At 37.2% G+C, this 16,490-nt stretch overlaps 1 protein-coding gene across 6 annotated transcripts in view; it reads right to left on the bottom strand.

Annotated features, from left to right (window-relative positions):
• Window positions 1-998: 998 nt before the first annotated feature.
• CLOCK (clock circadian regulator) overlaps window positions 999-16,490 on the bottom strand; it is a 123,840-nt gene continuing 108,348 nt past the window's right edge. For 3 of the 6 annotated variants that reach the window (XM_017875114.1, XM_017875113.1, XM_017875115.1), the window contains 3 exons: window positions 15,409-15,611; window positions 11,248-11,503; window positions 8,120-8,566 (listed from right to left, as the gene is read on the bottom strand). In XM_017875114.1, coding sequence (XP_017730603.1) covers window positions 8,387-8,566; window positions 11,248-11,503; window positions 15,409-15,611 — 639 coding nt within the window. In that variant the 3' untranslated portion in view covers window positions 8,120-8,386. Of the gene's footprint in view, window positions 8,567-11,247; window positions 11,504-15,408; window positions 15,612-16,490 lie in introns of all 6 variants that reach the window. The other 3 variants (XM_017875111.1, XM_017875112.1, XM_017875110.1) reach the window with 2 other exon arrangements.

The raw sequence follows: 16,490 nt of genomic DNA on the forward strand, positions 1-16,490 counted from the left end.
TTTTTTTTTTTTTTTTGAGACAGAGTCTCACTCTGTTGCCCAGGCTGGAGTGCAGTGGCATGATCTCGGCTCACTGCAGCGTCCACCGCCCGGGTTCAAGCAGTTCTTCTGTCTTAGCCTCCCAAGTAGCTGGGATTACAGGCGTGCGCCACCATGCCTTGCTAATTTTTTGTATTTTTAGTAGAGATGGGGTTTCACCTTTAGTAGAGATGGGGTTTAGTAGAGATGGGGGTTTGAACTCCTGACCTCATGATCTGCCTGCCTCAGCCTTCCAAAGCGCTGGGATTATAGGCGTGAGCCACCATGCTCAGCCTACTAATACGTTGTTGTTGTTGTTGTTTTTTTTTTTTTTGAGACAGTTTTACTCTGTCACCCAGGCTGGAATGCAGTGGCACGATTTCAGCTTCCCGCAACCTCCACCTCCTGAGTTCAAGCAATTCTGCCTCAGCCTCCCGAGGTGCAGGGATTACAGGTGCCTGCCACCACGCCCGGCTAATTTTTTGTATTTTCAGTAGAGACAGGGTTTTACCATGTTGGCCAGGCTGGTCTTGAACTCCCGACCTTAGGTGATCCACCCACCTCGGCCTCCCAAAGTGCTAGGATTACAGGCGTGAGCCACCGTACCCGGCTGTTTTTTCTAATAACAGAAGAGACAATTACTTGTAGAGAGTAGGTGGTACCATCATAGCCTAACCTCAGTTCAGATAGCTTGGTCCCAATACTAGCTTCATATGCAAGTAACAACAGCGTCGCACTCTGAGGCACCACAATCTTGTAGCAGGACACAATTCCTCTGAGAATTTGGTAAGTCAGACCTAAGCTACAAAAAGTCGCTACTGCAATTAGGCTCCATAGTTGAATAAAAGAAAGGGAAATGTCATTGATTGCGATCTTAAAATATTTAATATTCTTTAAAATCCAAAATGTGATTCTTACAAGTTATGTGCCACATGAAGCAGGTGTTATTTCTTGAGAAATGCAGGTGATACTGAAAAACATAGCACTGAGGTATTTTTTATTTTTAAAATTGAAGGAAACAAAGTCTGGATCTAATTATTTTTACATTTACAAAAAAACTACTGCTTGGCTCTTTTGCTATAAGTTTAGGTTCTGAATACATGACAAGAGTATGGGAAAGAGCAGAATAGTACACGCAGTTTTAAAAGCTATGCACATCATAACCTGGAATAATGATTACACAGCAAGAGGCCTGAGTGGAGGTAGGCTAACAACATTTTGACTTTCTCCTCAAAGGATAGCGTTGAAAAACAAGTGTAACCAATTGTTACACCAAATTAAAATGGCAATATTAAATCGGTAACAAAACGATCCACATTTTATACAATATTGTATTTCCAAACATACATAGGTCATGAAAATCAGAGAACCTAATATAGCACCGTTGAAACCATTCATTATCCCTCATGCGTGTGTGCAATTCAGAATTTTGGCAGAAGACAACAAATGGAAAATGTCAGTTTCATTTCTGTAAATCAATTTGGATTTCAATTAAATCTTTGCCTTAGTAAAGGGTATTCTTATCTCAAGATCAATTAGCCGTTTTTAGCTCCACCGTTTTGGAAGTAAAAATGATGGGCTACATCTACTTTTAATTTAAAACCAAGAACCAAGCAGTAAGGACAGCAACGTCAAGAATATCACATTGAGAACCACACAGAACATTATAAAGAATTTGGTGCATGTTTTAACAACTACCAACTGATGTTAACAATGAAAAATTTACAAAGATAATTTTTTTTTTTTTTTTTTTTTTTGCACTGACTGGTTTCAATACAGCACTGAATTTAACTCATCTTTGGGCTTCAATCTTTACATAGAGTGAATATGAAAGTGCCATACTGAGGCCTTCCCCAACTTTGTACCATAGTAAAGATTTCAAAATCATTCCAGAATGGTCTAAGTGATAGCTGTTCTGGCTGACAGATTTTTTTTTTTTTAAATAAAGACATTTCCTGGCCAATTTTTTTGCTTGAAGATGATTGTCTGGTTATACAAGACATCAATCTGAAGGTAACAACTTATTTTAACTTAAGTACTGGCACAACCACTGCCAGCAGTGAACTTGTACTAGTCCAAGCCAACTCAAAAACACACATTATAAACATTTGAATGTCATTTTTAAAAGCGATGTCACAGTTTGTTTCCTAAGAAATGTAAAAGCTTTTATTTGAAAACATTGTCTTCATTTTAACCCTCAGAGTTAAGAAATGTTTTTTAGATCACTGAATTGTGGTTGACGTGCTTTAACTACCATTCTCTAAGTTGTGTGCTGTACCTAGCCTATGGGACTCCATAGCTTCTCTGAGTCCTAAAGTGGAGGATTCTGTTCTAATGCATGTGACCAAGAAGGATCCTCAAATGTCTAGGCTTCCAATATTCCAACACTGCTTTATTGGGCAGTGCTGTGTATGGAAGTTTTGTTTTGTTTTCAAAGGACCAAGTAACACGACACCATGTTAAAGACAGCAAACATTTTTTGTAGAAGTTTTCAGCCTGTATACATTATTCCACCAAATTTAAGAACTTTAAATGGATTTTAATATGGATATGATAATGACAGCCATTAAAAGATGCTATTTCTTTTACTAACATTTCCCCAGTTGGGCAAAATAGAGGCATCATGTGCCATTGGTTGTCGCACTGGCCTTTGGCTGTGTTGGGGAAGTAATCATAAAAAAAGTGCCCATAAAACAGAGAAGGCAGCAAGTGAAAACTAGAAAAAGGTTGGAGCTATATGAATCAGATTTGAAAGAAGTTATTTTTTAAATTCTTTCTTAGATGACTTGAGGAGGGAAGTGCAGGGGCATCTGGAGTTGGCCCCTCCACTGCCGTCCTGAAGTAAAGTAGGTTCAGACTGTCCGTAAAGATTATCGTGAGAGTTGGTGACTGCACCCCAAACCAGAGCCAGTTCTCTAAGAAGAATATGGTGCAAAACAAAACAAACCACAAATTAAATACATGACACGGAAATCACTTTGATGAGAAAACAGAACACACAGATATTTTAAAATACAAATAAATACATTTAGCCATTTTTATTCAACAACCCCAGAGAACTGTTTTAAAAGCAATTGCTTCTTTGAATCCCTTTCTAAATTCTTTCATAAATACTTACTAGTTTGATTGTCACTTAATGCAGCACCTCAGTGTTTGCTGGTGGTGGTGATGGAATTTCACTTAACAGTCTCTCCATAAATTATTCCACTAAATAATGTTTCCCTGAGGAAACCCAGGCAGCTTACAAAATACTGTTAAACACTCACAACAATACCTGCACAGTATTTTATTTAAGAAAAGGAATGTAGTGTTATGACATAGGGGGAAAAAACTATGCAAAACAGTCACATGGAAAGAAAGTATTTTAATTTTAAAAATCCAAGTTTGCTTAATTTCTTGTGAGCTGTTCAACACTGTTTTAAATATCCTGAATAACTGTGTCAACAAAATTCATCCCCAGTGTTTCCACAGGAGACATTAAAATTAAAGATCAAATTATACTTTTTTTCCTTTAACCAAAGTAGTCTTTTCTCAGTCCTTTTGTGCAAAATATTACAAGAGCAATTCAAATGGAAACGCTGAAATGACATGCCAACATTTCAGGGCACATTTAAAACACTCAGAATAATTCTTGAAATTATTATATTCTAAAATATTACTAGCAATCACTTTTAGATTAGTTCTGTACATCTACTCACACGGATGCAATTTTCCTAGACCTCTGAAAAATAAACAGGCTCATTGGTCTCTTTTGGTGTCCACACAATAGGCAAGATAGGTTTACAATAGTGTTTAAATCAAACTAGGCATCTACAATCTCTTGACTCCACCACATTCAAAACAAAAGTCAAAGTTCATTTGGCTATCTTGAAATCGCTCCCATAAACCAACTACGGTTCACTGGATCTAAACATTTCTCAGAAATGTGTCATTTTATATAATTTCACCTAAGTGATGATTTGGGGATCCTTTAGAAATGGTTAACGCCTAAGAATAAACTTTATCAAAATGAGTAATTGCAATAAAGTGCTTGTTACAGTTCCAAATGATGCTTTTAGACTGTGGTATGTTGTTTTAAAAGTGTGTGCTATTCCTTCCGTAAAGGATCCCCAGGCATGAGAGTTGGGTCTTCTCACCTGTCTCATAAAGCAGCAGCACTATCTTTTGGTAGGCTGACAATAGGCACATTACCCATGCGGATGAGGCTATACTAGTGCTATGGCAAAAAGGGAAGTAAATTAGAAAAGTGGGAGGCATGTAGAGGGTTCCTATTATACTCATAGTTATATACAAATATATTAAATATACTATAAAAATAGTCGATTCTATTCCTTTGCAATTACTTCAGAAGCTCCTTTTAGAAGAAAGCTCACCCAGTCCAAACTTAAAAGGTTCTCTTTCTCCAAACACTTAAAATGGCAAGTGCCTTTGTGCTGTTTCTTCTCTACCATTCAGAAATTTCAATCAGCCTGTCCTGGCTAGAAAGACTCACTCAGCAACATTAATATCCAGTGTTTACCCCTTCCAACAGGGACTCCCGTGGGACTAAGACAGGGCCACAGGTAATTGGAAAGGTTATAGACTTGAATGAGTTTTACACAAATATTCATCAACAAACTTTCAATTACCAAAGAAACAAAGAAAAAAGCAGAAATACTAAAGTAAAATGCTATTTGCATTCCACTTTTTAAAAAGTTTGCCTCAGTGTAGTGGAAACATCTGAAAACATGTTGATTAATATCCAGTTTAAAAGAATTTTCACTTGTCTGCGTAGAGTACTATTTTAAGGATCCCCTTCTAAGGCTTCTTGAACAAGGGTTCTCCCTTCAACACAGTGCTCTTGATGGAGCTGGACTGCTTCAGTGCTCCTAACGTCAAGCAGACTGCTTTAAGGCAATGACCAACAACTATAGCACTTCTGAAGAATCCAAATATTTTCACTATTTTGCACTGAATATCTACAACAAACTATTCAAAATCACTGGCATCTTGTTATGACTAGTACATTCCTAAGCCAGATACAAATGACAAAGGAGAGCACAGCACTCTCAAGTTACCCCTGGAATTTGGGATGCTGGAAGGCTAGACCGTAGTTATTTACTCACATGCTACCGGCATCTCCCATACTTGTTCCTCCAATATTTTCCACTCAAAAATGAAGTACTTAAGTGTCTGGGTTCTGGTTTGACACCGCTCTGAGGAGCAACTTTATTAACCTTGTAGTTCTCACTTGCATTTGTTGAACAATACTGACTCCCCCAAAACTATGATAACTGTATATCCAAAGCACGGTAACTGCAGAGCAGCTAGCATTTTCCTGAAACTCAATAGTTTCTTACCTAAAAGTACCACCCAGAATAAGTGTTTTAAGAAAGATGAATACCTGTGAGAGTAAAGCAGAGGGAAGAGACTTTTTTTTTTTTTTTCTCTTTAAGCTGGAAGGTGTTTCTATTTGGTGTCTTTAAATGATAAAGATTTGGGATTTTAACTAACAGCTTTGGCTATAGAAATGAATGAAGAACAGACACTGCTGAATCTTCATTTGAATGCTCAAGTTTCATGGGGCAGGGTGTGGGGCGGGATAGCTTTGCAACCCAAATTTAAGAGAAGCAGGAGGAAAACAAAGCAGCAAAGAGGCAGCTGGTGCTTACTACTTCTTCCACTACTACACTTCAGACTGACAGAAAAGCAGCTAGCTGCTCCTTTAAATTAGCAATGGTTAATTCTAAGCAGGAAAAGATGAGCTATGAAGAGCAGTAAGAATCATAAAGAAAAATTTTAATTTTTTCCCCCAACTATTTGTGGAGATGGGAAATAATGGAAGGGGCTGGAGTAGGACAATGTGAGTAAACAGTTTACACGTTTACCTGGGGCTTGTCTTATGCTTTGTTGCTGTCAACCTAAGTAGTACTCACAGTTCACCATCTTTTAAGTGTGGTATGTAGAGGACATGCCTTAATATAATAGTTCTTCATATCTTTTGTTAGCTAAATCCATATCACTAGGAATTGCCAATAAATAAATGAGGCACAACTCAGATATATATGGAATGGCATAAGGTTAAGAAAGGCAATTTGAAAGGGGAGAAGAACAATCCTTTTGCCATATTCCACAACATCCCCCTTGTCTGTGTACGTATGCTCAGGTACATACGTATTCTGACAACTATTCTTGATATTCATGGGAATGTGGGAAATCTCTACTGGATGGTCACTGAGCTAGAAGAGCTCCTTGATATGTTAATTACTGATTGGTATCTAGTCGCACTTCTTGTGTAGAAGGTAAGTACCAATTTTCTTTGGTTGTTTTCTTTTTCAACATTAATGTTCAAAGTAATTGTGGCCAGGTAGAATTTTCTGCAGAAAGACAAAGTATATGCCTTAAGGATAACAGCAAAGCAGAGGACAGAGAAGTCTTAAGAACTGGCTTAGCATTCCCCTGACCTCTTTACCTAGCAATTCTGCATTTAGATCAATTTTCATTGTTCAGAACCTTTTCTGTTTTAACAACCTCAACTCTGTTACACATTTTCTTTTGAGGTCAATTTTGATTTATTACACTTGTTGTCCTCTCCTCCCTTTCCTCAGTAACAACTTTTTTATATTCTAATAATGTATTTTCTACTAATCTTCTTTTGTTCTATCACTGTAAATTTCATTAGTACCATAAAATCTATAAAGTGTTTTTAAAATGTATGTAACTTGTATTGGAATTTACTACTTTTAGAATATGATATTGCTCAAGGAAATCTTAGTTCATGTTTAGAAGGCATGTGAGTTACAATATTTTAGTGTTGTAGTGAAGGCATAGCCAAATCCCTATCCCTTCTTTTTTTCTTTTGTAGGAATATCAAGATCATATTGAGCAAATATTTCTGGTAAATTCTTAAATGACTAACTTTAAAGAAAAATGCTGATTTAGGAAACAATTTTAGGATCACATTAATAACTATGATAGTGTTAGGTTGTCATTTTTTATTTCTAAATTATTTGTATCTCCAGTCCAAGAGACTGATAGCAGTCTTCAAAGGAACTTATTAGGAGACTAATAATGACACTGACACCCACATGCTGTTAAAAAGGTACTAAGGTTTTAAAACTGCTACGGAAACTGGACAATGAGTTCAAGATGGTGAGTTATCACCTGAATTAAAATCAAGGCACTATGGGGGTTTTCCCCCTCAAATAACCCTGAATCATTTCTGACTAAAAGAAGCACTGAAATTGTGAAGGATAATAAAAAATATTTCAACAAATCTCAAAAGTTAAAATTCCCATGATTGAGAATGTTAAAAAGTGCCTAAAATGTTTTGTGTGCAAATTTTACCTCTATAACTGAAACATTCTTGAAATTACTTTCAGGCTTGTTGAAAACCATTTACACAAATATTTCCAACTATGAACTATAACAAAATAGGCAATCAAAACTCCCAACCACCTAAAATAAAGCAGTGCAAATCCTGTTCTCAAACATAATTGAAAAATAATGAAATGAGGGATATTTCTGAGTAACTTGAAAATCCTGTTGTATCAATAATTTAACCTGAAAAAAAAAGATCCACTCCCAGCAGCACATCATACCTCACTGAACAAACTGTGACATCACAGCCAAAGTATGAACAAAAAAACTTGTGCCCCGGAAAAGTGAACAGAACACTACTGTGTTGTAAACAAAAGGAAAAACAGAGGATGGATCAGTTTGCACATGGTGTCAGAATCTCAGGAAAGGTGCTCATACCTGAAAGGAAGAGATAACGCTTTCATGCAGCATACAAAATGTTTTGCTTTCTCTCCTTTTATCCAGACATACACATATTTTTACATCATCTGTACATAGAGAATTTGAACCCACACAACATTCTGAAAGTAATTACTGTTCCATCATTATCTGAAAAGGGAGAGGGGTCAGGGGAGGGGGTCGCTACCAAGTCTACTGGACTGTCTTCATGGCATCACTGTAAGCAAACCCCTGACATGGCAGTGGTACGTCCTCTGTAACACTTGGTAAGAGGCACAGAACCACTAAAAGTTACTAACAGCATTAGTGCCTTTCTGATTCCCTGGAGGTCATTTCATAGCTGAGCTTCTTAACATTTGGCAACATATTCTTTTTCCATCAACAATATCCGGGCAACTAAAACACTGTCAGAATTGGCTATGCCCCTATGATCAGCTCCTGCTGGCTGGTATTTAATGTACATCGGTAGCACTAGGCAGCATTTTCTCTGCCAACTAATTCCAGGAACTAGAACACTCAATACCGCATCTCATGAAACTGCTGGAACTTTTCCTCCTTTCCTCAGGTCATTTGAGTAACTCTTAATGGGCCATCCCCTTCCTCCCTTGATGTCAGAGAGGAAGCACGTGTGCTACTGTGGTTGAACCTTGGAAGGGTCGGGCAAGCTGTCAGTCCTGTGCCGGCTGAGTTGCTGCTGTTGCTGAGACTGATGTTGCTGGTGATGTGACTGAGAGAAGGTGCTCTGTTGTAGAGGAAATGCAGCAGAGAGGATGAGCTGAGTTGAGGGATTCCCATGGAGCAACCTAGAAGTCTAAAAAACAAATGGATTATGCAGCATTGCTTTACTCCCTTTATGCCACCCACACAAGATTTACTCACACTCTCCCGTCCATAGGGACAAAATCCTTAAAATTCTACATAATGCATATCACTTTCATTCTCTGGTTTAAAAATTCTAATTTGGAAACTGCTTATGAGGCCTTCCCTCTTTCTGAAAGTATGAGAGTTTCATTTTTTACAGGAATCTCAGCTGCAGATTTTATGGTATAGAAAACAATCTATATCTTGAGCCAAATCACACATGTTCTTTCACTTTATGTCCTAAAGACCCATATTTTAAATTATAAAATTTGAGCATAGTTATGACTATATGAAAAACAAATACTCCTAGGCCAAACAGACAATGCCTTCTGCACACAGGTTCGCTCAGCTGGTTAGAGCGGCACAGTTAAGCCGCCAGGAGCATGGGCCCTGAGGTAGACTGAATGGTTCAAACTTGGGCTGCCCTACTTACCACATGTGTGACCTGGTCAAGCTGTTTACTTCTCTGGGCCTCAGTTTCTTTCTTTACAAAATAGGAATAACAGTGCCTACCACACTGGGCTCTTAATAAAGATTAAATATTAATATTATTTAAAAGCATCATAAATATGAAGGCAAAGTTGGAGCCTTAGGTCCAGTAAGTAGCAGTGTAGTATAAAGACAGACAAAACAAAATGAAAAAAGGCACAGGATTTGCAGACAGAAGCCCTGCATTTGAGTTTTGCTCTGCCATTTACATAAGTAAGCTGTGTGACTTTGGGCAAGACTCAAATATATGAGCTTCCGTTCCTTTCACCAAATTTTTACTTCTGACGTGCTGTTCGTTAACGTGAAACTCTTGGATACAAAAAAAGTTAACAGAAAGAAAGTCAACTTTTACAATGAAAGTCCTTTCCCCATTACTGACAGTACAACTTGATGCAGGGTTCTTAATTTCAAAATGGAGCTGTGGTGGGTGATTTTTGCAAATGTACATGAAAGAAACGTGCACACACACACACACAAAAGAGCAAATCCCTGAGGAACCTTACAGACGACTACACCTTGTCAAGGACCTTCAGAGTTTTCTTTCGCTCTTTGTTATTAGGAAAAGCTGTGTAAGGCAAAGACTTCAGGATACTTATGAGCCTTATAAGATTACAACAGGAGCATGTTTTAGAACTAGGTATAATATAATTTAGAAAGGCCAAATTGTGTATTTATTAACTACGTACAAGTGTATTTATGAGAGATGCTGCCTATCTTATTTCTCTGTGGGCCCTATGTCTTTGGGATGCTAATTTTTTTTTTTTTTTTTTTTTTTGAGAATGTTTATTCTTTTAAGGGCCTTTGTTCCTTGATAAACTTAGAACACTGAGATGTTAAGGCAGGTCCTCTCCTTTTTTTAGCTTATGCTTCATTCTCATTGGATATATTTTCCCTACATAATAATTTAGAACTTGTTTTAAATTCTTGTTATTTCTTTATTTGTAACAGTAGCTACCCCAGTTATGTCTGCAGCATAGGCTTAAGGTCTAAGAGACTGTATGACTATCCGATATTATGGCAACTAGCCTGTTTTAGTTTTCCACATCACAGACAAGGATTATATTTGGACCAGCACACAAAGGGTAACAAATTAAGACTATATTTATGCCCGAATATAGAATACAATAATCACATCACATGTTGTATAACTCAGAAATGAATGATAAGTGCCCGGCCTAGATGAAGTGGTCTCTAGCACACTTCCAGGCTAGCCCACATTCAAAATTGCTCCAGCCACGCCAGAGGGGAAAAGGCGGATTTCTAGTGAGGATCCTGAGGTCCAGACAAGGGTTTTGTTCATTTCTCTGATGAGGATCTCGCCCTAGTGACTTTCTTCTGTATCCCATAGATAAGGAGAGACCGTCTGATTTATCTACATGATATCTGTGTCTATATTTTGGCTAATCCAAGTGTCTATGTCATTTGTCAATACAGCAGTCACAAATAACAGCTATGTGCCTTGTCTTTCTTATATTCAGTGATTTACAAGCATTATTAATCCATGAGGTATCAACTATTATAACCTCCACTTTACACATGACGTTTAGCAAGAGTAAGCAACCTGCCAAAGGTCACGCAGTACGTGGTGCAACAGTGACTCAACCCCAGGGCAGCTAGACTTTGTAGCCCAAGTTCTTAGCTATACATATACTTAGCTCATACATATACTACAATTCCACGGTATTTCTCCTCTGATACTAATTTATAACTGAAAAATTATAAGATTGAATTCAATAAAATAATTTAAGGTAACACCCATACCAGTAAAAAGAAATCCCTGCTCTGTACGGAGTAGAATTTATGATTGGCTAGAAAAAGGAGGAAAGAGGTACTTGCTTAAGTTCCAGAAACTCTAGCCAGAGACTGAGAAAACAGGTGGGCAGGAAATAGGCCACTCACTCTGTCCAGCAATTCTGATAACTGGGTATACCCAAAGGCAGGTCTAAAGTCTTCCAACGACTGAGCAAGGGAAGAAAAAAAACTGCCAACCAGGACAAGCTTTCTATCTTTGTAGAGATTTAAAATGTACAATAAGCTTTTGTGAATTTTTCACATCACTCACAAAACTGTTCACTTAATGCTTAATTTCATTACATGAAAGTAATGAGTTTGAAGCAGCTTCCCCATGGGGAGAAGAATTACCTGTAAAAACTGTTGCGGTGGCTGGGTCAGCTGAGCCTGAGATGGTTGCTGAACTGAAGTGAGCTGCTGCTCCTGGGAGCTCTGCTGCTGCTGCTGCTGTGTTACTGACAATGTCTGTGACTGTTGCTGTTGTGTAGCAAAAGTAGGATATGCAGTCACCACCTGGCCCATGAGCATAGTACTAGGTACCATGACTGCCCCACAAGCTACAGGAGCAGTCACTAATTTGGTCACAAGTTGTTGACCTTGAGAAAATCTGTTAGAAGAAAGAAGGAAAAAAATTGGAGTCCAAAGTACAAGGTATACATCATAAAAGGCAGTGGAGTAAATACTTACCTAAGATAATACCCAATGACATTGCCAATTTAGTTTTTCAAGGTCTGTATATTTCTACTTTGTTTCATTTTAAAAGATTCCCTTTGGTATAACAGTAAAACAAACAATTCATACAGCAAGATCAACGTGTAACAAAAATACAAAACGTTTTTGGATATCCACATTCAAAAGGATAAAGTTAGATCCTTACCTCACATCACAGACAAAGATTAACTTGAAATGGACCAAAGACCAAAACATAAGAGCTAATGCTATAAAACTCTTAGAAGAAAACATAGAGGAAAAGCTTCATGACAATGGATTTAGCAATAAGTAGCAACTGACATTAGCAGTAATTTCTTGGATATGATACCGAAAGTACAGGCAACAAAAGAACAGATAAACAGATAAACTGGACTATATAAAATTAAAAATCTTGTGAATCAAAGGGCAGTATCAACAGAGTAAAAAGGTAACTCTCCCATCCCACAGATGGGAGAAAATAACTGCCTATCATCTTTCTGATAAGGGATTAATAACCAGAATGTCTAAGAGCTCCTTCAACTCACCAACAATCAACCCAATTAAAAAAATGGGCAAAGGTCAAACTTGAACAAACGTTTCTCCAAAGAAGATACACAAATGGCTAATCAGCACATGAAAAGATGCTCAACAACACTAATCATTATGGAAATACAAATCAAAACCACAACAAGAGGCTACTTTATACCCAACAGGATGGCTATTATAAAAGACAACAACAGAAAATGACCAGTGTTGGCAAGCAAGTAGAGAAATCTTGCGCAGTGCTGGTGGGAATGTAAAAATGGTGCAGCCACTATGGAAAACAGTATGCAGTTCCTCAAAAAATTTACTATAGGAATACTATATGAAGGAATTCCACTTCTGCTTACATAACCTCCCAAAATGAAAGCAGGGACTCAAAGAGAAATTTGTACACCCATAATCATAAGCAGTGTTATTCACAGGAGCCAAAAAGTAGAAGTAACCCAAGACTCCACTGACAGATGGAATGAATAAGCAAAACACAGTAGAGTGGAATATTACTTAGCCTTAAAAAGGAAAGAAATTCTGACAACTGCTGTAACATGGATGAACCCTGAGAACATTATCCTAAGTAAAATAAGCCATTCACAAAAGGACAAATACTGTATGATTCCATTTATATGAGGTACTTAGACTAGTCAAATTTACAGGGACAGAAAATAGAATGGTGGTTGCCAAGGACTGGGGAGAGAAGAATGGGGACTTGTATAATGGGTATGGAGTTTCTGTTTGGGAAGATGAAAAAAGTTCTGGAGATGGTTAGGGGAGATGATAACAATTGTACTCAATGACAAGGAACTGTGTACTTTAAAATGGTTAACATGGTAACTTTTATGTCATTTGTATTTTGCCACAATAAAATTTTTTTTAAATCTATAAAAAAAGAACCTTTTTCTTTTTATAAAATTACTAGGTACCAGGGAGTCAGATACATGTGGCATATGATTCATCTGCTACACTGGCATACAGTTCAAGAATAAACAAAGCTATCATAATGTAATTTTTTTAAACTCTAGGTTTACAGAAGAAATTTACACAAAATTGTATCTTATAAATATAATTCAAAACCAAATGACATTCAAACAGTGAATAAAACTCCTCTCAATTTATGAATTTATCAATGCAGCATAGCATCTGCTGTGCTAGAATTCATTAATTTTTCCCTCTTTCCCTGCTTCCTTTTGCTTATTGAAATGAAAGAACAATAACAAAAAAAAAATGATGCTTCTTTGTAGAACAATATTATTTCCATTTGCCTTTTCTGTGAGATGAAGTTAGTTTATAACATTGGTCATTACAGTGAGATATGACCCTAACATAGATGTGGCATGACATAACTGTACTTACAAACTGTTTAAAGTATATAATATTACACTTAGTACAGATCTTGAAAATAAAATACTGTATTTTATATATTACACAACCAAATACTTTAATGCAAAACAATAAAGAATTAAAATTGTCCATATTAAGAAAGCCCAAAGAAATAAGTAATATTTACAAAGTACACTTAGTCACAGAAGCGCTAAGTGCTGATTTCTCTGGAATCTTAAATGAAATTAACATCTGAATTAGCCCATGGCTCACTGGTAAATGTGATAAGAACATTTTCTTTAATCTGCTTTCATGTAACTCACACTTCTGCAGCTTTGTATACACGACTCCCTCTGCCCAGAATGCTTCCCTAGACTCTGTGCCCACACCCACACCAAAAGCCAAGCTCTGGAAGAGTCCGGGCAAGTATCTCTGCCTTAGTGAAGCTTTTCTGACCACACTTTTATTCACCTGCTTGACTCAACCCATGAAACTGCTTACAAAACAAAACAACAAAACAAAACAAAAAAACAAAACAAAAAACTGCTCACTTCCTCCTCTCTTTAGAATACTCTAAAGTATTCATCATACCAAACAATACTGATTTGTTTATCTTTCTATTGCTTTTACTAGTCTGGTCTTTCCCTTGGGGAAGGGACGATGCCATACTCATCTAGGTAGGCCTTCAAATGTTTGCTAAGATGTGGTTTCTGTCCTCCTCAATAGACAGATGTTCAGGGAAATGCAACTTAAAACCACAATTAAATACCACCTTACCCCAGCCAGACTGGCCATTATTAAAAAGTCAAAAAACAATAATGTTGGCGCAGATGTGGTGAAAACACTTACACACTGCTGGTGGGAATGTGAGATTTCTCAAAGAAGTAAAAGTAGATCTACCATTTGATCCAGCAATCCCACTACTGGGTATCTACCCAAAGGAAAAGAAGTCACTGTATCAAAAAGACACCTGCATACATATGTTTATCGCAGTACAATTCACAATTCCAAAGATATGGAATCAACCTAAGTGCCCATCAACCAATGAGTGAAGAAAATATGGTATGTATACACCATGGACTACTACTCAGCCATACAAAATAGAATAAAATAATGCATTCTGCAGCAACTTGGATGGAGGTGGAGGCCATTATTCTAAGTGAAGTAACTCAGAAATGGAAAACCAAATACTATATATTCTCACTGGTAAGTGGGAGCTAAGCAAAGGCATACAGAGTGATATAATAGACTTTGGAGGAGGATGGTGGGGGTGAGGGATAAAAAAACTATATATTGGATAGAATGGGCACTGCTCACGTGATCAGTGCACTAAAATAAGTCATAGATGGTTGTTTTTCCAGAGCAGGCCACAAAACCTTTCTGTAATACATGTTTAAGCACTTGAGCATTGAAATGACAACACCAAGCTCTGTGTTCAGAGCTCCCTCCCTCATCACCTTAGCTAGCTATAGACCCCTTGGCTAATTACTGAAAATTCACTTTTTTCTCATCTGGGAAATAAAAGAAGGCCTTCATGTACATTTTCTTTTAATAAATGACAATTTGAGACAATATATTTTGAGCATTTAACAAACTTAAAAAAGGTAAGCTACCCTAACCACTGTTACTACATGGACATTCTCTAGCATCTATATTGAAAAGACAAAAGCTTCACAGTGACACAGAGCCTGTCATAAACCTTTTCTAACAATGTGCCGTAGAATCTGTATTCTATAATATCTTGTAGCATATTTTTGGACAAGAAACAAAATTTGTTGTTACCCTTTAATTATGAAGTCTTTAAACAATGAATAAATTCTGTGTTTATTTCAAATTTAAGAACACTGGCTGCAGTGAGCAACACATTAAAGTCACATTAAAAAATTTGATTAAAAAATCAAATTATTGTTTTCTAATTAAATTGGTTTACAATTTTCAAAATAACAAATGAAATACAACAACTACCTTATCTGCCTGTCCTGAGTGAATGTAGTTACGGCAGCACTCTGGGTACTGTTTTGTGGCATACTAGATGGAATCTGGACCATGCTTCCGGCTGCAGGCTGAGAAATCACCATAGTGTTATACAGTGGTGCTGTGAGAGTGCTCTGTGTCTGACTGGGTAGAGATGTTTGCTGACTGTGCCCACTCAGTACATTTTGTTGACTCTGTTAAAAATAAAGAGAGATTTTATAGACAGATTAACTGAAAATAATTATTTGGGAAGTATGCTAGAATTCATTATTCTAACAATATGACAATATGACAGAGAAAGAAGTGGCAGGATATATTACTCTTGGAGAAATATAACCACAAAGGAATGACTGGTGGTAATTGAGAATGAATTAGTCTTGAATATCTTGCTGGAAGGCAAGCTATGACTTTAGAAAGAAGTGTGACTATAATAGAGATGATATAAAATATACCCGAAGAATTTCTGTTAAATGCCCAAAGTGAATAACTAATTAGTGGGTATTTTTCTATTTTTCATTTAAATCCTTGGGATTTACAGTCACAGATGTACAGTAATTGCCAATATTTTCTGGAAAAGTCAATAAACCATTACTGCCCCCTGCCCCAACAGTCTATTCTGCACCAACAGGCTTCCTGGTCAGCCTCTTGAGCAAGTCATACCTTTTTAACATACAGAAATAGTTAAGTTACAGTAACTTGGTATAATTACTAGACTACATCTTTAAACAGATTGTGACATATTTTAAAGCTCGGCTGGGTGCAGTGGCTCATGCCTGTAATCCCAGCACTTTGGGAGGCTGAGGTGGGTGATCACCTGAGGTCAGGAGTTCGAGATCAGCCTGGCCAACATGGTGAAACCCCATCTCAACAAAAATACAAAAATTAGCCCGGCGTGGTGGCGGGTGCCTGTAATCCCAGCTATTCAGGAGGCTGAGGCAGGAGAATCGCTTGAATCCAGGAGGCGGAGGTTTCAGTGAGCTAAGATCATGCCATTGCACTTCAGCCTGGGCAATAGGAGCAAAACTGTCTCAAAAAAAAAAAAAAAAAAAAAAAAAAAAAGAAAAAAATTTTAT

The sequence above is a fragment of the Rhinopithecus bieti genome, unplaced genomic scaffold, assembly GCF_001698545.2.
Source record: "Rhinopithecus bieti isolate Rb0 unplaced genomic scaffold, ASM169854v2 scaffold_7212, whole genome shotgun sequence".
Taxonomy (NCBI): Eukaryota; Metazoa; Chordata; class Mammalia; order Primates; family Cercopithecidae; genus Rhinopithecus; species Rhinopithecus bieti.